Source organism: Sinocyclocheilus anshuiensis, unplaced genomic scaffold (genome assembly GCF_001515605.1).
Source record: "Sinocyclocheilus anshuiensis isolate Anshui unplaced genomic scaffold, SAMN03320099.WGS_v1.1 scaffold1535, whole genome shotgun sequence".
Classification (NCBI taxonomy): domain Eukaryota; kingdom Metazoa; phylum Chordata; class Actinopteri; order Cypriniformes; family Cyprinidae; genus Sinocyclocheilus; species Sinocyclocheilus anshuiensis.
Genome location: NW_015552639.1, coordinates 184,486 through 211,480, shown reverse-complemented (window position 1 = coordinate 211,480; position 26,995 = coordinate 184,486). Strand labels below are relative to the sequence as shown.

At 34.6% G+C, this 26,995-nt stretch overlaps 1 protein-coding gene across 1 annotated transcript in view; it reads left to right on the top strand.

Moving 5' to 3' along the window:
- Positions 1-932: 932 nt before the first annotated feature.
- Positions 933-26,995, top strand: part of LOC107666899 (signal-induced proliferation-associated 1-like protein 2) — a 109,350-nt gene continuing 83,287 nt past the window's right edge. The window contains exons 1-5 of the mRNA XM_016458413.1: positions 933-1,043; positions 2,391-2,565; positions 3,360-3,463; positions 5,910-6,067; positions 10,504-11,080. Coding sequence (XP_016313899.1) covers positions 933-1,043; positions 2,391-2,565; positions 3,360-3,463; positions 5,910-6,067; positions 10,504-11,080 — 1,125 coding nt within the window. The remainder of the gene's footprint in view (positions 1,044-2,390; positions 2,566-3,359; positions 3,464-5,909; positions 6,068-10,503; positions 11,081-26,995) is intronic.

Below are 26,995 nucleotides of genomic sequence, written 5' to 3'. Positions count from 1 at the left end.
AACCGTGTTCGGTATTCGGCCTTCGGCCCAGTGTTTCATTTTGTTCGGCTTCGGCTTCGGCCAAGAATTTTCATTTCGGTGCATCCCTAATATTAAATATTTTAATATATAAAACATGTAGGTTTTTAATATTTTAATATAATATATGGTTAAAATATTATTGTAATTTTAATAAAATATTTATAAAATAATAACTTATTATTTACCCTAATAAATATTTTAAGATTTTTAAATAATATAATAAAATATACTCACATTAAAACAATTTAATAAATATTTTATATTTTTTAAAATTATATAATAAATTAAAAAGTCATAATTATTTCTAAGTTTTTTAAGTATTTAAAAATTGTAAAAAGTGTAGAATTATATATATATATATATATATATATATACACACACCTACATACATGCATACTTTTAAATAATTAGCAAAGTTGTAATAAATAATGCTTTTTAAATGTATTATTATTTTTACAAATATTATTTTTGATACACACTAGGGTGTGTAACAGAACTTTTGACTTTTTGATGCTGTTGAAATGTAAAGCGTCGAGAGGAAGTGAGCGCATGACATCACTGTTGGCTCGTATGACTGCTCACATTATATTCGCTCCTCTGTGTTTCTGACTCCTGCAAGCATTCGATGTCTTCTCAACGTTTTCTTTCTCTCAAATCTGCCTGTTGGCTGTTTTATCAAGCCATTCAGAATGTGTCAGCGGTTTGGATGCCGTCATTTACCTCTTTAATCACTCGAGTTTACTGCACTCATCCCTGTGTGTGTGTGTGTGTGTTCTTCCTGAAGCCAAGTAGGGCATCTCCTCTGGACTGCATTAGCGCTGCTTGAGTAGACGCCGTGGAAGTCACTGGCTGTTCCTAATCCAAAACAGTCAGCTGAAGGTTTCCGAGAGCGAGGTCGCCATGACAACAGTATGGTTGCACGCTGGGAATACTTGACCCTCGTAAGAGAGCGGAGTCTGATTCCCATCACAACTGGGTTACGCTTGCGTTTGGAGTCTGTGACGAGTGTTGCTGTTCTTCTAGTAACCTGCCACAGCTCACTTCAGATCAAATGAAATGAGGGAGATTCCATTGGAATCATTAATGCCGAAGTGAGGAAAACAGCTGGTTTGCTGATCTTAACCCACTCTTTTGATTGCTTTAGAGGGTTTGAACACTTTGTTAGCTCGGCGACCATCTAAACTTGCTTAAACTACACCAGCAATCCACCTCAGACTGGTTTGTTTATGATATTAATAGTAATAATAATATTCAGTAATAATAATAATAATTAATATTACTTCATTTTTTTGTAATTATTATTAATTATTATAAATAAACAAACTGTGCATATTGTGCTCACTTTGCGAAATACCATTTACATTTTCCCTTACAAAAAGTGTGTGTATGCAATTTCTTTTATAATAATAATATTAATAATAAAGGTATTATTATTGTTGTTGTTGTTGTTGTTATAAATAAACAAACACGGTGCATATTGTGCTCACTTTGCAAAGTACATTTTATTTTACAGATATAATACAGCAAAGCAAGCAGAATATATCTCATTTATTTGCGTAAATAGTGTTAATCCTTTTTTAGTTAAAGTTGAAAAAAAAACATAATTATTAAACAACTTCTTCTTTTTTTTAAATGTTGCTTTGGCAACTAACTGAAATAAGTTTATGTTGAGGTATTACAATTTTTAATGAGATTTAACTGAATAAAGAACTGAATTATTTAATTTCAATTAAAAAATAATAGTAATTTAAAATAAATAATTGAATAATAATGTAATAATTCTTAACCAGAATTTAGAAATATAAAAAAGTAATAAAAATACATTAATGTATTCACATATAATGTACATCACAATAACATTTAATGATTTAATCTAAAATTAAAATGAAAACTGGAATGTGAAAATAAAAGTTCATTATAACTTTAAAACTATAAAAGTGCATAAATACATTAATAATTTTATAACTAAAATAACTGCCTCAAACTAAACAAAAACCTACATAATCCTTCCATTTCCATAATGATTATTAAATCCTCATGAATAATGTCTCCGTTTGTTTAGCCTGATGAACTGACGTTTGCGTCACAGACTGAGCTCTTCTGAATGGACTCATGTATATGCAAATACCCATCAGACTTTGCTTCATCCACACCTAAAAACTAAACCTGCAGCTGCCTGATGAATGCAGAGATGAGCGTTTTATTCATGACTTCATCTGTTTACATGCCTTTGCTCGAGGTGTGAAGTTTTAGTCATAGTTTCTCGTAAACTATATGAATTTCCCATAAAGAAGCTTCTGTGGCACTTGTGTTTCTGGAGACAGTGTATGACACTAATGAAAAGTAACCGGTGTTTGATTGCGTTGCAGCTGAGTTTCCAGCACAAAGTGGGCGTCCTGTACTGTAAAGCGGGTCAGAGCACAGAGGAGGAGATGTACAATAACGAGAATGCCGGCCCGGCGCTGGACGAGTTCCTGGATCTGCTCGGTCAGAGAGTCCGGCTGAAGGGCTTCACCAAGTACCGAGCTCAGCTGGACAACAAGAGTATGTGCTGAACACACAACACAATAAACAGCATTCACTTTTCCACATTTATAAAACGTTATCTATGTACAGTATATATGCTATTTATTTATTTACGTAATTATGGTAAAAAAGTCATTAATATTATTAGAAATTGATTAATAATAATAATAATTGATAAATAAACAGTGCATATTGCTCTCAAACACTTAAAATTTTAATAGCATTTACTTTTTCACCTTTACTAAAAATATGTATATACTATTATTTATTTACGTATTAATAATAATGTTTGTTATTATTATTGTTGTTGTTATTAAAAATAAATAAACAAGAACAATGCTTATTGTGCTCAGGCACTTTTTTGTTGCTTCTGTGTATACTTGCTTTAATTTCTTATTTAATTACTTTATTATTAATAATAATAATAATACAAGTAAATCTTTTTTTTCCCCTTTTTTGAATGGTATTTGATTTTCTTTTCTCCTCAGGTTTGAACAATTTATAATTATTTCTATATATAACCATTTTATTTTATTTTTTTAAGATTTCCTGTTTTGCCTCTATCTTTTGTTTGTCAACAGTTTATAATTATTTCTAACTGTATACTGTATTCTGTACTGATGCATTAACTCAAATTCAAATGAAAACAGAAAATATAAAAAGAGAACTGATTTAAAATACTAATAAAAGCCGTAGTAGTATGTCAGTGATACTGGGGTCAGTGAAAGCGTTGTCAGGGCAGGTAAAACTCAGCGGATCTGTGTTTGGTGTATTGACTGGCTCAGCTGTGCTGTGTTTGTCCTGTTGTCCAGCGGACTCCACCGGCTCTCACTCGCTCTACACCACTTATAAAGACTATGAGCTGATGTTCCACGTGTCCACGCTCCTGCCCTACACTCCCAACAACAGACAGCAGGTACAGAGCTCAGTGTGTAGGATTTATTGTGTAATAATGATATTAACCATGATATGTTCTCTTGATCAGATAATGCCGTTGTCTGTTTGTCCCTTTTGCTGCGTTCTCGAATCATGCTCATCAGGGTTTTGATGTTAATATAGTTGATATAGTGTCGTTATGTTGGTGTAGTGATTCCCATCCCACTATATTTCAATCTGAATATGTTTTTATATTCATAAATATTTTTTCCCCTTTTTTGAACAATGTTTGATTATTTTCTCCCTCAGGTTTGAACAATTTATTTTATTTACTATACATTAGCATTTTATTTCTATTTAATTATTTCTTGTTTGCACCCCCTCCCCCAACCCCCATTCTTTTATTTTTATTTTTTGTATTTATTTTTTTAAATATGTTTTCCCCTTTTTTGGACAATATCTTTTTTATATACCCTCAGGTTTGAACCGTTAGCACTTTGTTTCTTTTAAATTATTATTTGTTTTGTCCCCATTATTTGTTTATTTTATTTTTTGTTTTATTTATTTATTTTATTTTTTTTCAAAATTGTATGAATGTGCATTTTAAAGCATTTACTTCTTTTTAGGGAAGAAAACAAAAAATATGAAAAGATAAAACTCAATGGAATTTTGACACTCGAAGACTGCAGACTTCACTTTGGTTAAAAGTGTGGATTTGATTTGAAGCTATAAGTCTAATTTGGTAAATGCATGAGCTGCATTACATGTAATGCCATTAAATATGTTTGATATGTTTTATATAAAATGATTCAGTTGCATTGACTTTGCTAAAACAGAGCCTCATCACTGCACATGACTTGACTGGTTGCTGTCACTTGGCGATTGGCAGGATTAGAGGATTTTCTGTCTTTTTCTTCTCCCACTTCAATTCTGTTCGATTGCGCAGGATTAGTGCATAAATCCCTGTCCGTAAACTTCCAGAAGACTCGGGCACAGTTCAGCCTCTCATCTTCTCATCCACCCCGTCTCACCCATAATCCTGTTTGTAACCCTTGGCCACTCACAGGAAGGCAGGCGCATGGTTAATATGACGGCTCGGGGTTAATGGAATATTATGAGTTCCTCACTCCGTTGCCTTATCAAATATCTTTGAGATATGAAGGGCTGACTGTGCTAAAAATCTCTCAGGTTTCAGATATTGTACTTATGGATGAGCTTAAGAGATTTGAAGTAGTCTTTCACAGCGTCTGCAGACATCTTTTGTGCCATTTATTGCGCTACATTAATGAGGAAAAAAAATTAACTTAAATGATTTTAGCCAATGGCTGCAATATAACAAAGAGTGAAAAATTTAAGGGGGTCTGAATACTTTCCGTACCCACTGTATATCAATAACTCTTATATTTTTAATCTGTTTCTTTTTGCTGTGAAAAAAATGTATACCCTCCTAAATGTGTTAAATCTTTTCAAACTGGTTTGATTTAGAAGACAAACATAATGGAAATAAATCCTTGCCTTTCAAAACTTGGGTCCAAAATCAGCTTTTTGCCACACCTGCTAATATTAGTTGAAAATTAAATTATAATAATTTTTTTACAGGCTGTAAAAAAGTATGTTTAGCAACACAAAATTATTAGTAGTAGTAGTAGTAGTAGTGTTAGTATTATAGTTTTTTTATTTATTTATTTTACTCTCCTTTTGCACTTGGCAAGTGTTAATTTTGCACTATTTTTAGCAACATACAAATATCATCATCATTATTAGTAGTAGTAGTAGTATTAGTAGTAATATAATAATAATAATAATAATAATAATAATAGTTTTTATTTAATTTCAAAATTTTTAGCAATAAATTGTTTTTATTTATTTTTTCACTATATTTAGTAACAAAATTATTATTATTATTTTTATTATTACTATTATTTATATTTATTAGTTTTTGTTTATAAATTATTTACCAAAAAAAAATTGCGATTTATTATTATTAGTTTAATTATTTTTTCACTATTTTAACAACATAAAATTACTACTACTACTAATTTATTTTTATTTTCACTATTTTTATCAACAAAATTATTATTATGATTTTTTTATTTATTATTTTTTATTTTATTATTAGAGTTATCATTATAGCTGTTGTTAATTTATTTTTCAATATTTTTTAACAGCATTCAATATTTTAACAACATAAAATAATATTTTATGTATATTATTATTATTTTTATTGTTCCACTCTGCAAGTGTTAATTTTGGGCCATGGTTACAAAAGAGGATTGAAAATGTCATTTTCGGTAATTTTTCATTCATCAGAGTATCCTTTAGTACATATTAGCCGAAGTGAAATGGATTATGTCATGTCCCCTTTTTTCGGGGCACTTTGAAGCTGGAGGATTTGCTACTACACATGCTAAAGATGCTGTTTGACCTGTCCTTTGAGTAAACGGCACACACTGAGTCCATTCATGTTCTTTGTCTTCTCTCACCAGTTGCTCAGAAAGAGACACATAGGAAATGACATCGTCACCATCGTGTTTCAGGAGCCCGGTGCCTTGCCTTTCACACCCAAAAACATCCGCTCCCATTTCCAGCATGTGTTTGTCATCGTTAAAGTTCACAGTCCGTGCACTGAGAACGTCTGCTACAGGTGAGTGAAGCAAACGTCTGTCTGGGAGCGATGCCTTTGATTTACACCGTAAATTATGATTATGATACACTATGATAGCTATTGAGAGAAATGAAGTGATTTAATTTACCTTTGATGTCTGTTACTGTAAAGAGAAAAATATCAATGCAGCTGAAGAACCTGCATTAAATGCTGGAGAACTCACAGGAATCAATTATGTGTCAATGCTTGGCTTGCCTGTAATTTTTAATTGCCTGTAATTTTTGATCTTCTGTTTAAAAGCAGTGCCATGTAAAAGTAAGAAATGTAAAAGTTGAAGAATAAAACTGGAATATAAACAGTAAAATATAATACAAAATTGCAATTATAATATACTAAAATATTATGCTAAAATAGAATAGTAACAAATTGATAAAAGATAAAAAGTAGAAATGAAAATTCCTAAAACTAAAATAAAAAAATTAATTAAAGCAATTATATAAATATAAAAAATAACTTTTAAAAATGACAAAAGCACAACAAAATTACTAAAATGTAAATATTAGATGAAACCTCCCCCCACCCCTAATTTTAGAAATGTAAAAATGTTGCAAAAAATTTTCAATGTTACCTTGGCAACTTACTGAAATAAGTTTAAGCTGAAGACCTAAAATGACTAACAATGAAACACAAATAAAGTAGCTAATAAAATAAATTAGCTATATATATATATATATATATATAATTATAAAAGCACATAACAAAATTACTAAAACTATATAATAGTTTATAATATAATAAAAGCTAAATATATAAATAAAAGCTTAATATATGCTATAATAGTATACAAATAATATTATAATAACACGTTTATTTCCAGTGAATAACGACTTGTATTTCACTTGTAGTTCATCACAAAAATCTATCATATGGACTATGTTTATGGTGCTTGTTTTGTTATTTTTGGAGATGCCAGTTCATGTTCACTGCTGCTTTCTTTGTGAAGATCTGTAAGAACTTTCCTCAAAATTGCTCCTTTTTTTGTTTCACGGAATTAATAAATCATGACAGATTTTTGCTATTCCTTAAAGGGTTAGTTCACCCAAAAATGAAAATTCTGTCATTAATTACTCGCCCTCATGTCGTTCCAAATCCGTAAGACCTTCGTTCGTCTTCGGAACACAATTTAAGATATTTTTGATTAAATCTGAGAGCTGTCTGACCCTCCCATTGACAGCAACACAACTGAAATGTTCCTAGCTCCAGAAACGTAGCAAGGACATCGGTAAAATAGTCCATGTGACATCAGTGGTTCAACCGTAATGTTATGAAGCTGGTTGGGTATCAAAAACCGGTTCCATTTTAGAACCGGTTCCAAATTTCCAAGAACCGGGTATTCGATAAGACGCGTGCATTTCGATTCTGCTTAACGATTCCTGCGTTCGCATTTTAATGTGATTAAAAACGATTTAAGTGCAGGAACGAAAAGAACTTGCGCCCCTGTTTGCGTGCAGCGCACACGAAGTGCAATCGCGAGAACAGAGGTGGCAGTACGGGTTCCCGGGTTGTGTCCGTTCTCGAACCGTTCCGTGTATTTCCACTGTAGAAAAGGTTGTTCTGGGCCGAAACTGACTTCTTTCATATTTGTCGACCAATATGCAGAAAACTACGTCAGTATATCATCATAAACACAGCCGTTTTTGTCTTATGTGAACGTAAACAGATGAGAAAGAAAACACACATGTACAGTATTTTTAGATCTGCGTGCGTTCGGTGTTAAAGAGACAGCAGCCTAATAAACGCGCTGCCTGTCATTAATGTTAATCAAAGAACAAAAGAAAATCATTCACTGATCTTGACTGAATATTTTTAATAACTTTAATTGATTAATCTATAATTTATTTGTGAAATGAAAACTATGCAGTGTTTTTAAACTTTTAATTACAGTTTCTATACCTGGAATTTTGTTCAGTTGTATTTATTTATGATATTGCTAATCGATTTGTTTGTTCCTATCTTATTACTGACTGTTTACTTGTCTTTAACACTTTAATATTTGAAATGTATCTAGTTGTTTTTGCTGTGGTATTTTTTTTAAAGCATAGGCAAAATTCCTCTTGCAGTGTTCTGTAGGCTGCTGATTGTTGCTCGTGTTATTCAGCTGCAACAGAATGCTTTGTAAAAAGATGTTTGACATCTAAAAAAAATGTTTGACTTAATTTTTTTTATATTGGATTTTTTTATCTTATTGTAATCGAAACTAGGAATCGATAAGAATCGGAATCGATAAGCAGAATCGGAATCGATAAAATTAAAACGATACCCAACCCTAATCACGACGCATGCTCTTGCTTCCACTTCATGTAAACAACGCATATTCCAGTTCCGTTGCTGCTGTGACAATATGCCCCTAAGAACTGGGACACCACTACTATACCGTCACATAATACAAACACTAGTGTTCGACCGATATATCGGCCGATATTGGGCATTTTTCAAATATCAGCATCAGCCGATAAGTTTTTCTGTTTGGCCGATGTGTTCGAGGCGGGACTTTTATTTTGATGGTGCTGAGATTGCAGCGCCTGAACACACAGTGCTCACATTCTCTCTCTTGTTCGCTATCGTCGTTCATTTCTATCTAATAATCAGATAGAACTGTTAAACAAATTAATTGAAATGTATACAAAAAAGTATTATAACGATTGCTTTAATATTATTAGTAATAGAAATGCAAACATTATAATACTTTCTCGTTTGCCGTCAGCATTCAGCAAATACGCATTAATATCATTTAAACAAATCTTTGAATGACTAATGAACATTTAATTTCACAAACCTTGCAAACTTAGTCGAATCTAGATGAGATCTTGTGAAGTGTGCATTTGTATCCTGCATGATCGCGTGTTGTCTGGGTGACGGTCGGTCCATGCAAATTGAATGCGGACAGGAGGAGAGTTCAGCTTGACTGGAGATCGACAAACTAATAGGACCGTGTGATATTTCAGTTTTTCTTTTTTAATAAATCTGCAAAAATGTCAACAATTCTGTGTTTTTCTGTCAATATGGGGTGCTGTGTGTACATTAATGAGGAAAAAAAATTAACTTAAATGATTTTAGCAAATGGCTGCAATATAACAAAGAGTGAAAAATTTAAGGGGGTCTGAATACTTTCCGTACCCACTGTATATATATATATCTCGTCATCTGCTGTCAAAAAACCCATATCGGTCGACCACTAACAAACACCTATACTGGTGTGCATTAGAGCCTTACCGTTCTATATAAATGCGCCGTTTACTGACACACACGCACACACACATAGATCAGAGGTCGCGCAGCTCCACATCCAGGAGCAAAGAAACTTGTCAACGCTGCCCCGTGACTTTTATTAATAACAGTTTAAATAGTGAATCTCTACATTATATTTTCCAGCAACGAGATGATAAAATGGCTGTTTTTGAAGTAAACTCACTCATTGTACAGAGAGACGCATAGAGACGTGTACACGCAACTTTAATCTCTCCCTCTCTCTCTCTCTCTCTCTCTCTCTCTCGAATTGGCAATATTTGAGAAAAAGGTTTAGCGATTTCTAATTATTTGGGGGGACTAGCCCCCCTCAATGTCTACGGTGGTTATCGTCATGATCAGACATGAAAATATGTTGTGGCACTATCGTGCAATCACTAATGATTTAACGTTAGCAAACTTTAGCAATTTTTTTGCAAACATATTTGAATAGCATGACCGTAAATATGAATGCACGATTGAATTTAACACAAAACAAATGGTTACTTTTCATTAAAATCTTTATTAATGCAAAAAGTGCTTACGTTTATGTGTCTTTTTGTTCGCTCATGCAGCCATGTTGCCGCTCTAGCCAGTGTTCTGTCGATTTGTGCTACCCTGTCAAATTTTGCTACCTCCCATTAAAACAGTGGGTAGTACAATTCGACAACGAAAAATGCTACCTGTAAAATTGTTTTTTTAACGTCTACACCACAACTCTAAACCTACCCTTACAGTAATGCAAATACAGTAATTGTGTTATATCGCTGTTGTGGCTAGAAGGGCTTTTCTACTGCAGATGCAGTATGCAGATGCATTAAATATTGTTATTCAGCATGAGAAAAAATATTGATGTGCGCATGCGCAATAAACCCTGGTAGGACAATCTGACGGGTAGGATAAAATGTCAGGACACCGGTTTATGCTGATAATTCAAAACAAGGGGTTTGAAGTGTGGTCCCGAAAAATTTTCGTTTGAAGGGCTATCTGGCCCCTTCCCCTTCCCCCTACGCCTCCAACCAAAAGAGAATCGAGACACCCCTACCCCTTCACGTGAACGCATGAAACGAGGGGTAGGGATAACGGGTAGAAATGAGATTGGGCCTAAGTGTTTTCAGATCTGTGAAGTGCATCTCATATTGCATTGCATTAGTTACACCAGACAATCTCTCTCGTTGTCGTCTTCGCAGTGTTGCGGTATCCAGATCCAAAGACGTGCCTCCGTTCGGCCCTCCCATTCCTAAAGGAGTGACCTTTCCCAAGTCGGCCGTCTTCAGGGACTTCCTGCTGGCCAAGGTGATCAACGGGGAAAACGCGGCGCACAAATCGGAGAAGTTCCATGCCATGGCGACCCGCACGCGGCAGGAGTACCTCAAGGACCTTGCAGAGAACTTTGTGAGCACGACGACGGTGGACACGGCGGTGAAGTTCAGCTTCATCACGCTGGGGGCCAAGAAGAAGGAGCGGGTGAAGCCGCGGAAGGACGCCCATCTCCAGAGCGTGGGCGCCGTCACGTGGAGCGTGGTGGCACGGGATTTCGGCCAATCTGCAGACTTGGAGTGCCTGCTGGGGATTTCCAACGAGTTCATCATGCTGATCGAGGAGGCGTCCAAGAACGTGATTTTTAACTGCTCCTGTCGGGACGTCATCGGCTGGTCGTCTGGCGTCATGAGCATCAAGATCTTCTACGAACGAGGGGAGTGCGTGATGTTTTCCGCACATGACAACTGTGGAGAAGACATTCGAGAGATCGTGCAAAGACTTGAGGTAAGAGCGTTTATCAAGAGTGCATAGAAAAGGTTCTATATTTTGTCCTACAAATGACATTTAGAATGTGTGTAAGTACAAACAAATCCATATTTATCAAACGTGTGCACGCAGTTCTTACGCACACCAGTAAGTAATCATTGTTGATAAATTTCACATGTTTTTAAGCACCATGCTCGTACATGTTCATGGTCATTTGCATTCAGAAACCTCCAATGAACCATATATGGTGACAACACCTCCCTTTATTATCACGTGAATGTATACGTCCTAACCAAAGTCATGGAAAAGAAAGTAGTACCGACTGAGTAGCCATTCTGTGCTCTCACTAAACAGATCAGCGCGCTCTTTGAAAAACCCGTTCTCTGTGCAGCATAGGGCTGTGCGATATGACGATATATATCGGATGGATGAAATAAAAAGTCTATCGTTTCATATTATGCCCTATCGTTTATTTCGTGGTGTCGCAAAACAACCGATTTTAAGCCGATTTTAAACACAAACAACAGAGCTATATGCGTGCGCCGTCTCTGTTTCTGTGTGAGAAGAGCGCACATTTTTTGCCGCTTTATTGGCTTTTAACGATTACATGAATACACTTATATGCGTCAGAATCCCAGTCTTTGCAAGTATCCTCATAAACACAGTGATTTAGGTCTTAAGAGAGAGTAAACAGCTGAAAAAGAAAACGCATATGTAACAGTATATTGGATCTGGACTTTGGTCTTAAAGGGGAAGCTGTCCAATATTCGTCCTGTCTGCCATTCATATTAATCAAACAACCTCACTGCTCTTGACTAAATCACTTTTGTAGATTTAATAATGATAATTTATATATATATATAGATATATGTGTGTGTGTGTGTGTGTGTGTGTCTGTATAGAATCTATACATAATACATGTGTTACTGTTAATTATATCTATCTGTAGATAGATAGATATAACAGTGAAGACTAATTCATTTACACAATGTATGTAGCGTTTCGTATTTATTGTAGTTTTTTGTCCTATTGCTTGCAATTAGTTTCTTAACCTTATTTCATCACTGACTGTTTATTTATCTTCAGTGAGCTTGAAGGTTTTTTTTTTTTTTTTTGTCTCTTTTTAGGCTTGTATTAGTTTGATATTGACATTGGTGACAAGGATTATGAAAATTCTATGGTATCAAAGATTTTAATATCATAAAAACCTTTTTTTTTTTTTTATAACTCTATCATGATATATATCGTTATCGTTATATATAATTACTCATATCGTGATATAAGATTTTGGTCATATCGCCCACACCTAGCGAAGCGTATGGCTTTCGTTTGCCAAATCTTTCAGCAAAGCGAGATCAGCCATGACCATATAGCTACATTTCAAATCGACTTCCCAACTGTCCTTTATAGCTTTTTACACTAATTGTGCAAATGTTTAGCTTGAAATATGAAATTATTAATTGAGCATTTGCACTTAAAGGACATGGGGAAACACACGGCAGCACTTTCTTTTTGTAGTATCGCCATTCTACCACTAGATTCTCTTTGTAAGCATATTTACACACATTCCTACGTACAAGTACAAGTTGGAAGATTCCACATTTTGCGTGAAACTGTTCTTACGCATTCATTACACACACATCTGTGCGTACGCACTGTTGATAAATGAGGGCCCAGGTCTTTTTTTAAAGATTTATTTTTGGCATTTTTGCCTTTTATTATGATAGGACAGATCAGAGCTGACAGGAAGCGAAGTGGAAGAGAGAGATGGGGGCGGGATCGGGAAAGGTCCTCGAGTCTGGATTCGAACTCGGGACGGCCATAGCGCAACGGGGCTGTATGTAGGCGTGCTGCCAACAAGGTTATCAGCACCGACAAGCATTCCTGGATATAATGTTTTGGGGGAAAAACTGTGAATTCACAACTAAATATTGCATTTTTATTTTTTGTCAAATAAGGTGCTGCATGCTTAAAGGCAGAGTAGGTTTGGTTCAGAAACATTTTTTGTTATCCTGGTTGAAAATCTCTTCACATCCTGATAGCAATCACTAAAGCTGGCCACACACTAGACGATTTTCAAATCTTAACCAATTTTAAAACCATGTGAGACCACAGACATGAAGACGGTTTCAACCGGGTTTTAGCCTTATAATCTTCTGAATGCGCACACTAGACGATTCGACCAGACCGCGAGACCACACACTTGTCGACTGTAGGGACGTTTTCACAGTGACACGAGATCTCACAGAGACTCGTGAGATCAAACGCGACTAGAGAAGAAAAACAAATGGAAGACAATCGACGTTGTCAGCTGGCTCTCCCAGCACACGTTCTGTTTCACGGTGAAAAACAAAGTATATCAAAGAATATGGGTGATGTATTCTGCTTTCGTGGCATGTTTGTGGCTGCCAAGTTTTAGCTATAGAAGCATGCAACATCTGGTAGTTGATGCTTGCTCACTCTCATTGGCCATCGCGGGTATAACGTCAGAGGCAGCCAGATCAAGAGTCGTAAATATCAAACATGTTTTAAATATCCCGACATGTGCAGCCCTACACCACGCGCACCATGTCTTTAAAATTCCCACACATTGTTTTCCCGACTCCGGGCGCTGTTCATAATCCTGCCGCGCCACAGAGCGCCTCAGCGCCACTCACATCATTTTCCATTAAATTACATTATATTTGTCCCAAATTATTGTTAATGTACATAATGACTTCATCCTAGGTTGGAAGATTGTGTATTGTGCATTTTTTAGCAAAACGTTTGTCTTTCTGTGGCTCTAATAAATTTGGTGATTCATTGTGCTATAGATCGCAATTTCTCATCCCGTTTGCTGACGCGACGCGTTCAGTGTGTGATACGTGTTGCACCGGGGCACCACTGTGCTTCTCGTCCGATGTGCGACTGCAACAAAACAGCACAGCGAGAGTGACTGATATTACCAAAATAAAACAGCTAAATTTAAGTCAAATGCAAATACACTCCCTCCCATCACACGAAACCAACAAATGTAATGTGTTTAAGACAGCACATCATGACAGCGCTGACACAAAACAAATTAGCGACAGACACTTCATGACAAACAAGCAGTGTTTATAATAAATAATATTATTATTGGCTCAGCGGCCTAGTAAATGTCCTCACTTACGTTATTCGCGGCTTCCATCGTGACGTGAATAATAGCTAGTTAGTTTATTAGCATATTTTTTTTTTTTCTCCGAGAGATCCCCACAGCGGGCGGAACTTGTCATAAAGTTAGTGATAACAAGGGGAAAGAATCTTATAAATCTTTCCATTTAGAGGAAAGATATGATTGGTCAATTTTTCTGTCATTCGAAATTACTCCCCCATTGATTTACTATTGCTTGGCCCTCTGTAATTTCATAGCTGGACCACGAATCACAGAGCCGCAAACGCTAGGCGGAAACATTCAAATATGGAGAAAATGGGCGGTGTTAATAAGTCCATTCACTGAATACGCAGATTTGAAGAGGTTTTTTTTTTTTTTTCACAGAAGTTGTATTTATTTTATTTAGATGATGTTTGTCAAATTATGAATTGCTTAAATAAAATTAGTTATAATTATTTTTTTTATTAAAAATATTATATTTTAAAACATTTATTTAAAAATTGTAAATATTGTTTTTACAATAAGTTAGGCCCTCTCTGAGGGCCTAGAGGGCCCTGATGGTTCCCCACTGAATAAACGCAATGACACCACACAATAGAGGATTTTCTGGACAAAAAAAATCGCTTGCGACAAGCCGCGAATCAGGCTACACCCCCCAGGCTTAAATCAAATCAGGCTTAAAATCCTCTAGTGTATGGCCAGCTTAAGTTAAGTGGTCTGAATGTATTTATTTGTATTTAAATCGTCTGTGGAAGGCATAGGATCATAAAATGTTTGTCCAATCATATTCCTCCATCCGCTTTTTCTTTCAAAGCTAGCTTGCCATAGATGGAGCGTGTGTAAGACTGGGCAAAGCTTAGCCTTCCCCTGGCCACGGATCTGAAATTAACATGGGCTTGGGGCAAAAATGCCACCAAATTGGACAAAGATGCCCCTGTACAATTAAACTAAAGGATTAAGGATGTCATGAATAAAGTGAAAATGAAATGAAAAGTGTCAATTGCGGCATTAAATTAAGATCTGCTGATGATGCATCAAATTATCATCGTTTTTCCAGCGTTCCGCATTATATCCAATCACACACGATTCTGTTGAGCTTATGAATGCAGTGGCCAATCAAAGGCATTCAGATGAGTCATCGCTGAAACGCAGACTCGCGCAAATTCTCTCATCATAAACAACAAAGTGGAAATGTACGTATGATGTAAGTAAGAGATTCATTTGACATTGTAGGCAGCTTTATTGATTATAACGGGGGAGTTTTTTTAAACTCACGCTAGACTGAAGTCAGTCATCATGTTCTTTGATAATGTAGGCCTAAGTGTTCTTTGCTTGCTTTTTAATTGAATGCGTTATAATTAAGCATTATAATTAGTAACTTGCAATGTTTTTATTAAATTGTGATCACGTTATATACAAATTCAGTGATATTAAAAATATTTTGTGACATGACACCATATCTGCTACTTAAGCCTTTTTCTGCCATTGAATTAAAAAAAAGGTAATTGGACAGAATTAGTCAGGATTAGCTACGAGATTTTGCGAGAGAGTACAAATTGTGAGATAAAAAGTCGCAATTACCTTGTTTTATTTTTATTTAGTGGGTCCATATGTGCTTGCCTAACAGAAGGGGTTATGATGTGTGTGTTAATAGGATTACACTAACATTAGGCAAATTTTAAACATTATACTTCGATATTATAAAATTATCTAGAAAAAAGCTGCTGTTTGTACAGCAGTTATTTAGGGTTGGTTCATTTGCCAACCAGCAGAATAATTATTATTGCCATAGTATATTTCATTCGTGGTGTTTTGTAACATTGAATCGGAATTAGCATGTTTTGAGTTTTGATTAAGAGGAAAAACTGACCCAAAAGCAAAAAAAAAAAGGGGGGGGGGGTTCTGTATGATTTTTTTGTTTTTAAAAGAAATCTCTTCTGCTCGCCAAAGGTACATTTATATGACTAAAAATACAGTTAAATCAGTAATATTGTGAAATACTATAAGAATTTCAAATAACTGTTTTCTAATTAAATATATGTTAAAATGTAATTTATTCCTGTGATGCAAAGCTGAATTTTCAGCATCATTACTCCAGTCTTCAGTGTCACATGATCTTCAGAAATCATTCTAATATGCCGATTTGCTGCTCAATAAACATTTCTGATTATTATCAATGTTGAAAACAGTTGTGCTGCTTCATATTTTTATATATTTTATTTTTTAAGATGTTTTGATGAGTAGAAAGTTCAAAAGAACAGCATTTATTTGAAATAGAAATCCTTTGTAACATTATAAATGTCTTTACTGTCAATTTAGATGAATTTAATGCATCGTTGCTGATTGAAAGTACTAATTTCTTTATTTATATAACGGTATTGTAAGTTTAACTCCCATGATGCCCTATTCCTATTCATCTTTTTGATGTCTTCAGGATCCTTTCATTCAGACGTCTGTCTACTCAATTCAGTGTTTTCTCTTAAACAAAAGTCAATCGGGCTCAATCAAAACCTGCTAATTCTTTTTCTCTCTAAGCTGGAGAAGAAAGTTGGCTTGCAGTTGTGTTCGTGTTATCTTGGGTAACAGTCTAATTATTCCTTAAATGACTTTTCTTAGGGGATATTCAGACTTAGTTTTTATCATAAATGAAAGGGTCTGTAATTAAACATTTTTATCGTCTTCCTGTACATGTGAAGAGCTCGGCCTGATGAAATCTGTGCCTTGAGAAATCATCCTAATCTTCTTACATGATTTCTCAGAGGGATGTCCAGAATGTTTGACAGGTGCGGGTGTGTGTTACTCCTGGCGCTGCTCCTGATCTGTGTTCTTGGCTTCTGTAAATGGCCAAGCCAGTTAAACTCACTCGGGTCGCTCAGTTTTTGGCTTTCGGATGCTGTCGAGGCATCTTAGATGCCATTTCCTGATTCGAAGGCGTCCTCAATCCTTGTGGTGCTTTTCAAGTCCACACTTTATAAATATAAATAAATGTAGAAATAATGCTGCATAGAATGGTGCGAAGAGCGAGACATGGCACAGCGGTCAAAGACGTCCATTTAGGGTATGTTTAAGGTATTATAATAATGTTTAACATTTTAATAATATTTGTTTTATTTTATTGAACAATTTACTAATATAAATAGTAAAAAAAAAAAAAGTTAAATCATTAAAAACATATTTATTAATTATTATTTAATGTATTATATTAATCATTAGTACTATTAATAATTATAATTATTTAATTAACTAACACATACAGCATATATAATAGATTAGTATTCATATTATATTATTATTTGTATTTTTAAATAATTTATTAAAAAACATAAATATTAATTTATCATTATATTATATTTTCATTATTAGTCATATTTAATTAGTATATTATTTGTTATATAAATATTGATTATTATATTAATGTATTATATTCATTATTAGAACTATTATCTAATTAGTCCAGTACAATACATAATAATAAAACACTCAAATCATAAAAATAGATAGATTAAATAGATTAATTTTAATATTATATTTGTTGTATTTTTAAATAATTTATTAGAGACATAAATATTTATTATATATTAAGAGTTTATTTACAAAAACAGATTTTTTTATTTTCAAAAATCATGTTTTTAGGCCTATTATGTTATCATGTTTTTATTGTGTTTTATTGTGTTAGCTGTATTTTTTTGTGTTATTTTTACTTAATCAAAATAACCCAACTGCAGTTTGATTGAGATTAATTGGAATGCACAACACGGTTAGACTTTTTATTGTATTTTTGCGGTAACTTGCTGGAAGCACTATTGCCAGTAAGTTACTGTAACGACCCCTTTACAATAGCTTATCGTTCATTTTACAGTATAATGTCCTAACCGCAATTTCATTTTACAGTAAAATACCCTTACCGCAACTTAATTTGTTTTTTTTATTGCTGAAGAGTGTTTCTTCTCCTGCGTTCTACTGTACAGACGTGAATTTACTTTTGCTTCAGCCTGAGGTTTATTCATTACACTTTTGGTGTGAAAGGGCTTTTATATTTGCTATAAATAGAACTTCTTATATTAAAAACAATCAAGCCCTGCTTATATTTAAAAAGTAACGCGAAAGTAACGCAAAAGTAATATAACGCATTACTTTCCATAAGTAACTAAGTAACGTAATTCGTTACTTTTTTTAGGGAGTAACGCAATATTGTAATGCATTACTTTTAAAAGTAACTTTCCCCAACACTGACTGTCACTATTAAATACATTCATTACTTATTTATTGTGCTTTATTCTGGATCATTACAAAAAAAATTATATAGAGAACTGAATTCATAACAACAAATCAACGCAGAGATCATGACAATATTGCAACAAAAAGAAATATGGCAACAAGCATCCTAGTTGGTCTTGGCTGCATGGCCTGGTAAGTAACTGTAAAATTACAGCAAAGTCTAACAGTGAAGGAAAAAACATGATTTTTGAAAATTGTTTGAAAAAGTTATCTGTTTTTGCAAATGAACTCTTCATATATATACATGAGGTTTCCTTGTTAATTTACAGTGAGGACATAGAAAGAGAAAGCTGTGATATGGTGTGGCTGATGAGCTCAGGGTTACCTGGATGGTTTGGGGACGTGGGATCTCCAGGGATTACCGCAGTACGAGTGGGATTAGCAGCGCTCCTGTTTTTGGCCTCATTTCCTAAAGGCACTTTGTGTACTGAGGACTGCGACTGCCGTCAGACGAGACGGTCCCAGAACAGATGTTTCTCATCTGGGAGTCATTATGAAACAAACCCGTGTCACCTGTCTGGGCTCTTAGTTGATCTGATGGAGAGCAGAAATTCCCTGGTTAGTGACACAGTGGGATTGTGTTCATATGAGGACAGCAGCGTCTTGCTCACAGCAAAAGCAGAGCAGATTGGCAGTTGACTGGATTTTTCACATTTAGTATAAATTTAAATTTAGTATAGATACAATTTTCTTCTGTGGTACTTTATTAATATTATTAATATTTATTCAAATGTAATATTGTAAAATATTACAGACATTACTTTTGAATTTGAGTTTGACTGAATTATATTAATAGTATGGATAATATAATATAATATGGATAATATAGATGCAGATAATTTTTAGATACTATAATACTTTATAAATATTATGAATATTATTGTGATTTATTAATATTTTATTTTGTAATGTATTAATAATATGAAAAGTCATACTATTTTAAATATTTTTATTACATTTTATTTTGGACTAGATTATGCTAATAATATAGACTATAACAATATAATCATAAAATGTAATTTATATATTTATGTACATATTATAAATGTAATGTTTATGTACATGTATGTTTTATAATTGTATAACTAATTAATATAAATAATAAATATAAATTATATGTATAATTTTTTTTATCATTAATTTAAATTTGTATAATTTCTGGTTATTTTATTACAATTTGGACTGGATTATATGTCATATATCATATCATATATTATATGTAATATATTTATATAACATTTTATAATTACATAAGTAAATAATATAAATAATAAATGATATGTATATATATGTGTATATATGAAATTGTATATATTTAATTTTTTCTTATTTGTTTATACCTTAAATATGAAAAAAAAATCTTAATTTAAATAAATAAAAATAATATAAATAGCTGATTTATTTAGAAAGAAATATGTCTAATCAGTTATCACATGTCAGGAGATAAATAGATGTAATTAATTTTGTAATTATTTATGTACAGCAGAAATTGAACTAATGAAATTCATTGGTGTCCATTTCTTTTAATTACAATATAATCGTTTTTTTTCCAATTCAAAGTCAAATTCAACATGCTGTGGATGACCATTTCAATTCAAATTCATGAAATCAGGTTTTATTAGTTCTTAATTCTGCCCAACCCTTAACTGATTAACAGTAATGAATGTGTGTTGATTTACTGTTAGCATGCTCAGTGTCAGGCTGTGGATTTGGTAGGCGTTAAAACAGAGCATGTGCTGTTTAGTGAACATCACGGTCAGGCTCAATGCAGAGAAATCCGCCGCACACCTTCAAAGTCACAGCGCCGCAGGTCAGCACTCAGATGAGGGTGTCCTTGTTTCTCAGAGCTGCGTGCTGGGACAGACCAGTGTGTGTGTGTGTGAGATCTGAGCTGACATCCCGTACCTGTAGAGCTTCCAGCGCCGCTCCTGGAGGACGGGATACATTTGCATACAGAATGAGCCAATGAATATCAAGGACGGGATAGGAGCGTTCCCACTTATGCTAATCATGCCATCGTATTTGACTTCCGCTGTCTGCTTTGCTGCAACACAAGCGCTGCCAGTGAGCAGTTAAAGCTGCTGGAAGTGATTTCAACAGTACTTACTGGACTTATGTCACGGTCACACTTGACTTTGAGCACATTTCTACAGACAAAGCAATGTGCGTGACAAACATTAAAATGGAAAATTATACGCCATACCAGTCAAAAGTTTGGACAATTTTTTATTTTTTTTGGAAGAAGTCTGGAAGGCTGCATTTATTTGGTCAGGAACACAGTGAAATGCAATAAAAAAGCAATATTGTGAAATATTACAATATTACTGATACACAAGTATCAAAAAAGAAATGTATACTTTTATTCAGCAAGGATGCATTAGATTGATCAAAAGTGACAGTAAGTAGTAGTAGTAGTAGTAATAATAATAATAATAAAAATTATTTAAAAAAATAAAATAATAATAATAATTTATTTTTCAAATAAATTATTAAAATCAAATATTTATTTGTGTTTTTATTTATATAATAAACACTATTATACCATTCAAAATTTTGGAATTTTTTATAGAAATGAATGTGTGTATTCTGCAAGGACACATTAAATTGCTCAAAAGTTTTCAACATTTGAAAATAATCAGAAATGTTTCTTGAGCAGCAAATCAGCATATTAGAATGATTTCTGAAGGATCATGTGACACTGAAGACTGGAGTAATGATGCTGAAAATTCAGCTTTGATCACAGAAATAAATTACATTTTACAACATATTCACATAGAAAACAGTTATTTGAATTTGTAATAATATTTCACAATTTTACTGTTTCTGTATTTTAAATGGCCTTATTGAGCCATTGATTTAAAGGGATACAGGTCTCAACTCTAAGGATTTTTTACTGGCCCTGCCAAGAAAAAAATAGTTTTCGTTGTTTTTTTAAACCATGTTATGTATTAATGTTATTCTAATAAATAAGCATGTACGACACCAGCATTTTAGATGCCAGTTAAATTTTACAATTCTCAACTCCAATTTCAATACCAAACAAAATAAAGTTCAATCATTATTAAAAGGATAGTTCACCCCAAAATGAAAATTCTGTCATTAATTACTCACCCTCATGTCGTTCCAAACCTGTAAGACCTTCGTTCACCTTAGGAACACAAATGAAGATCTTTTTGATGAAATCGTGAGTGCTCTCTGACCCTGCATAGACAGCAACGCGACTGAAATGTTCCCAGCTCCAGAAACATAGTAAGGACATCGGTAAAACAGTCCATGTGACATCAATGGCTCAACTTAAATTTTGCGAAGCTACGAGAATACTTTTTGTGCGCAAAGAAAACAAAAATAACATTATTTATGAACGCATGTGCACACTTTCCCCAGAACGTATTCAGCGTTGTTTACATTCAGGAGAAAATGCGCGCATGCTGAACGTAAACAATGCTGATTACGTTGATTACGTTTTAATCTCCAAAATGGCGGAAGACGGTAACTCGGGGAGAAGAATTGTTGAATAAATAATGTTATTTTTGTTTTCTTTGCGCACAAAAAGTATTCTCGTAGCTTCGCAAAATTGAAGTTGAGCCATTGATGTCGCATGGACTATTTTACAGATCTCCTTACTATGTTTCTGGAGCTGGGAACATTTCAGTTGCGTTGATGTCTATGGAGGGTCAGAGAGCTCTCAGATTTCATCAAAAATATCTTCATTTGTGTGAAGATGAACAACGGTTCTTACGAGTAATTAATGACAGAATTTTCATTTTGCTGGGTGAACTAACCCTTTAAAGACAACTGAAGAGTCAAGAAAATAAATACTAATAAACAAATTACAAATTTACAAATAAATAGAACAAAGATAAAAAATAAACAATGTTTTTTTTAGGTTTGTAGGTGTTCAGGGTCAGATATTGAATAATTAAATGTAAAATAATGCTGCATAGTCATCAGTGTATAAATTAAATATAGATTCATTCTTTTTAAAGCTAAAATGGTTATTCGGTCAAGAGCAGTGCGTGGTTTTCTCTTTCTTTTTTTCTTGGATTAGCGTTAAGGACACCGACAGCAGCTGGTAAATTAGGCGTGGTCACTTTAAGAGACGATGCATGGACAAAAAGTTATAGAAGTTTAAATGTACTGTAAAAAATGCACTATTCTAATTTTATTTTATTTTATTTATAGTAAATATTTTACATAGGTTTTACTCTAAAATTGGTATAAAATTAAAGCCTTATATCTAGATAAGTTATGTTCCAAATTTGAAGTTGATATGAAAAAAATGAGCTTCCTGTGAGATTTTATTTAGGGAGTTATACCACAAATAGCCACCGGGTGCCATCCAAACTCCATTTAATTTTTTTTTAAAGGGGTCATATGATGCTTTTTTAAAGATCATTATTTTGTGTATTTGGTGTAACAGAATATGTTGACATGCTTTAATGTTCAAAAAACACATTATTTTTCAAATACTGTACATTATTGTAGGTCCTCTATGCCCCGCCTCTCTCAAACGCTTCGTTTTCTATAAAGTCCCTCCTTCCGACAAGCGCAGTCTGCTCTGATTGGCCAGCTGACCCAGTGCATTGTGATTGGCCGAACACACAAACACACACACACACGATGCGCAAAACTCCGCATTTGACCAGTCCATAGCAAATACTTAAACTAATAACAAAACAGTAGCTGATTCAGAAGCGCCAGATTGTCATAGCAAAGTCAGAATTACCTCCTCTCCTAGGTTCACGAAACGGTCGTCCATAAAATGCATTGCTGTTCTGTTGTAAGTGATCTTAAAGATTCCTAAATGCATCTACTTTCAGAAGGCCAAATAAAGTGCTTTTGCTTTCGCCTAGAAACACACAGTGTCTCCCTGACATGCTGCTTCAACACTAACTGCGGTTACTGAAACCACGCCTTCTTTCTTTGCGTGCACATTTGGGCGCATTATGCAAATATTTCCACATAGTGACCTAGATATGTGGGGGCGTGTTAGAACGAGCCGTTTTAGGTAGGCGTGGCAGAGTCTTAACTTTGATAAAGAATATCTCTTTGGGTTTGTGACTTTAGTCTTTGCAACTTCAGGGATCTTATCTATGCACAATCAGCTTGTAACACTCCAAAGAGAAAGGACAACTTGAAATCGCATCATATGACCCCTTTAATGCATTTTTTCTATCACAAATGTCTGGATTTCTCTGTATATATTACTTCTATCAAAATAACCACCAAATATGGAATCCTGAGACTCAGACCTTTCCAATGATATGTTTTTTGTCTAGATTATAAAAAAGTTTGATTCTAAAAGACCGTAATGCATTTTGTAATATGACACTTGACACCGCCCACTAAGGGGGAGGAGACCGCCAAAAGATTTTAAAGTACCATGTCCATGGTAACGCAATGTCCGATTTCAATCTGGTTTTCTAAGGATGAATCTTGGGCTTCTAAGCTTTCAAATTATATATAATTTATTATGATTACTATAAGATTTGATAGAGAAAAAGGACAACAACAACAAAAAAGCGCCAAGCGTCCCACAGGTGAGTCGGTGACAGTTAAGGGGTTAAAAACACATTCAAGCGATTAACTTTTGTGATGGATAGATTAGGGTTATGGTTAGGTTTGAGGTTAGTGACTCGATCGGACCACTGAAAATTCTGTCAACTGTCCCGAGCATCTTTCACGCTGGCCAGTCCTTACTGTCGAGCCCTGGGAGAGTTCAGCAAAAAAGTCATCCTCATGTCTTTTCAAACTTGTTTGACTTACTTTTTTAATGTTTTGTGTCCAAACCACATTGCATGGCAGAAAAACATTCAGTGAGACGGTCTCTTAGAGCACCTTCAGCAGGATGTGTTTGTCTAGAGGGCTGCTGGGATCTGCTGCATGTGCTCGTCTGTTCTGGATGAGATGCTGTCACTCGGCCCAGAAGCTGTCAGAAGGCACAGGTCTGCTGTACGGCCCATCTGGGCCTCTGCGGTGCACCTCAAGTCGATTCGCCTTACATCTGCAGACTCACTCTGAGCTGCTGCTTTTAGAGTCTCCTGCTGCCAAACGTCTCAAATAACCCACAGTACTCTCCATTTCCTAATATTGTCGAGCAGGTTTTCTCGCTTTGCTTTTTACTTTTAGATTTGGCAGATTTACGGCAGTCCTCCATCATTAAGCTGTAGCGAAACCGCTTTCTCTTGCATTTGAAAGAGTTAACAGAACGGACCTTGAGTCTTGAGTTTTCATCACAAGAAGTCATTGTGTTGTTTGTCTGCTTTTGATGTTGTGCTCTGCACATGGTGATTATGAAATCATGTTTTACCATTAATGCTATTAATAAGGCCCTATGAAATCCATTTTATTTTTTTCCAAATTCAGTTTTTTCCACTTTAATTTTTCTGGATTCCGTTTTTTTTTTCCATTTAATTTTTCTAGACTGTTTAATGGTTAAATTAAATGTTATTAATCAAAAGCTTCTCTAATTAATTGAAATCATGAAGCTTACATTATTAAACCGCAATTTATTAAAAGTTTAACAAAAATAAAAATTTTAAGGCCCTATGAAATGTTTTATTTTTTTCTCAAATTCAGTTTTCACGCTTTAGTATGTTGTGTAGTAAACGAAACCGCGCGTCTGCGCCATTCATTCGCACAGAACATGCAGGATTCATATTTAAATGGTATTTTTGCAGCCTAATATTCACAGATGCTAGTCCATATTGCATTTTCATTTAAGTGTAGTTTACTTACTTTTGATGTATCCATCCAAAATTTGGCAAATTGCGCAACATTCCGCATTATACAGTAAATTCCATTTTTATGACTTGATTCCGTCCGTGTTTTCCACATCGCGGAAATCATAGGGCCCTATATTAATAATAATGTTAATTAAATGTACATATGTAAATAGAAATAGAAAATAAAAATGTGAAAGTCTGAAAGTCAGAAAAGTGTCTTTTCCATATTTTCTAGGCTCATAAGATAACACAGTAACACTTTACAATGCGGTTCCATTTGTTAAGATTATTTAACATGAATTAACAATAAAAACTTGATAAGTGATTTCACAATCACTGGTGCAGTTTTTTTATGCAAAGGAATTACCTCCGGAAAACGCGTAGATGTACACATTATTGTCAGTAAATACTGATTATCGGACTTCGTACGAGGCAAGGGACCGACACAGTCAACCATCACACGCTCAAATGGTTCACCAATAGCTGGAATTGGATATAATGGAGCAGGTGGAATAGTTTGGTTCGGTTTTCCAATCTTTTGACACACATGACAGCTTCGGCAATAACTTGCTACATCGTTTTTTAAGCCAGGCCAGAAAAAATGTCGGATCACACGGTCATATGTTTTGTTTACTCCCAAATGACCGGAAAACGGACCATCATGTGCAAGTCTCAGGATTTCAGAACGATATGAGGAGGGAACTACTACCTGCTTAACAATCTGCCATTCATCATCAGCAGCAGCAGCATTTGATAGGCCAGAAAAAATGTCGGATCACACGGTCATATGTTTTGTTTACTCCCAAATGACCGGAAAACGGACCATCATGTGCAAGTCTCAGGATTTCAGAACGATATGAGGAGGGAACTACTACCTGCTTAACAATCTGCCATTCATCAGCAGCAGCAGCATTTGATGGTCTCCACTTCCTCATCAGCACACCATCTTCAACAATGTATCCTTGCGATACACACTCGAGTTGCTCAACAGGAACAACAGCTTCAAAGAGGGATGACATTTTCTCATCTTTCCTCTGTTCAACAATAAGCTGCTCGCGTGACAGAGACAATTTATCAAGCCCCATAGAATGTTCATCTCGTTTCTTGACGGCGATGTCTAAACCAGCAGCAGAGTTTGAACACTTCACTTCACCAAAATCTTGACTGATCTTGACTCAATGGAAATCAGAAACATCCGTTACACCCCTTTCACGAGCTCTCAACTCAATTTCTTTGAGGCGGCAAGCTTGTTCCATCTCAAGCTTCTACAATTCAAGCTCATGTTTCTCACGCTCTCTTCGTCTCTCTTTCTCACGCTCCCATTCTTCTGTTTCTTTAAACAAAACTCTATCGTGCTCTTTAGCTTGCAACTCCAACTTCTTGACTTGCAAAGCAAGATCTTCTGAACTGCCCTCATCTGCTTCAGGATAGTCGTACCAGCTTTTCCTCATCACCAAAGACGCCGTTTATGCAACGAATCAACAAGCAACACCTGAAGTTCGCGTTTGGACTGCGTATTACGAAAACTAACCTCATAATGTGCAGCAATTTTCATAAGATCAACCCTATTGATTTGGAACAATTCAGTTTGCGTCGGAGACGAGAGTGATGTAGTAATGTTCACTGTGAAGCTTACACTGCGATGTACCTGAGAGAAAACAGATTTGACCATCTGAAGTGTTTTAAAGCTTGTTTTGCAGAACATCACAGTTACATATAACATGAGAATAAGGCCTGAAGTTAGGAAGAACATTTTAAGGAAAATATAATTATATTTTCATAATGATTTTTTTTTCT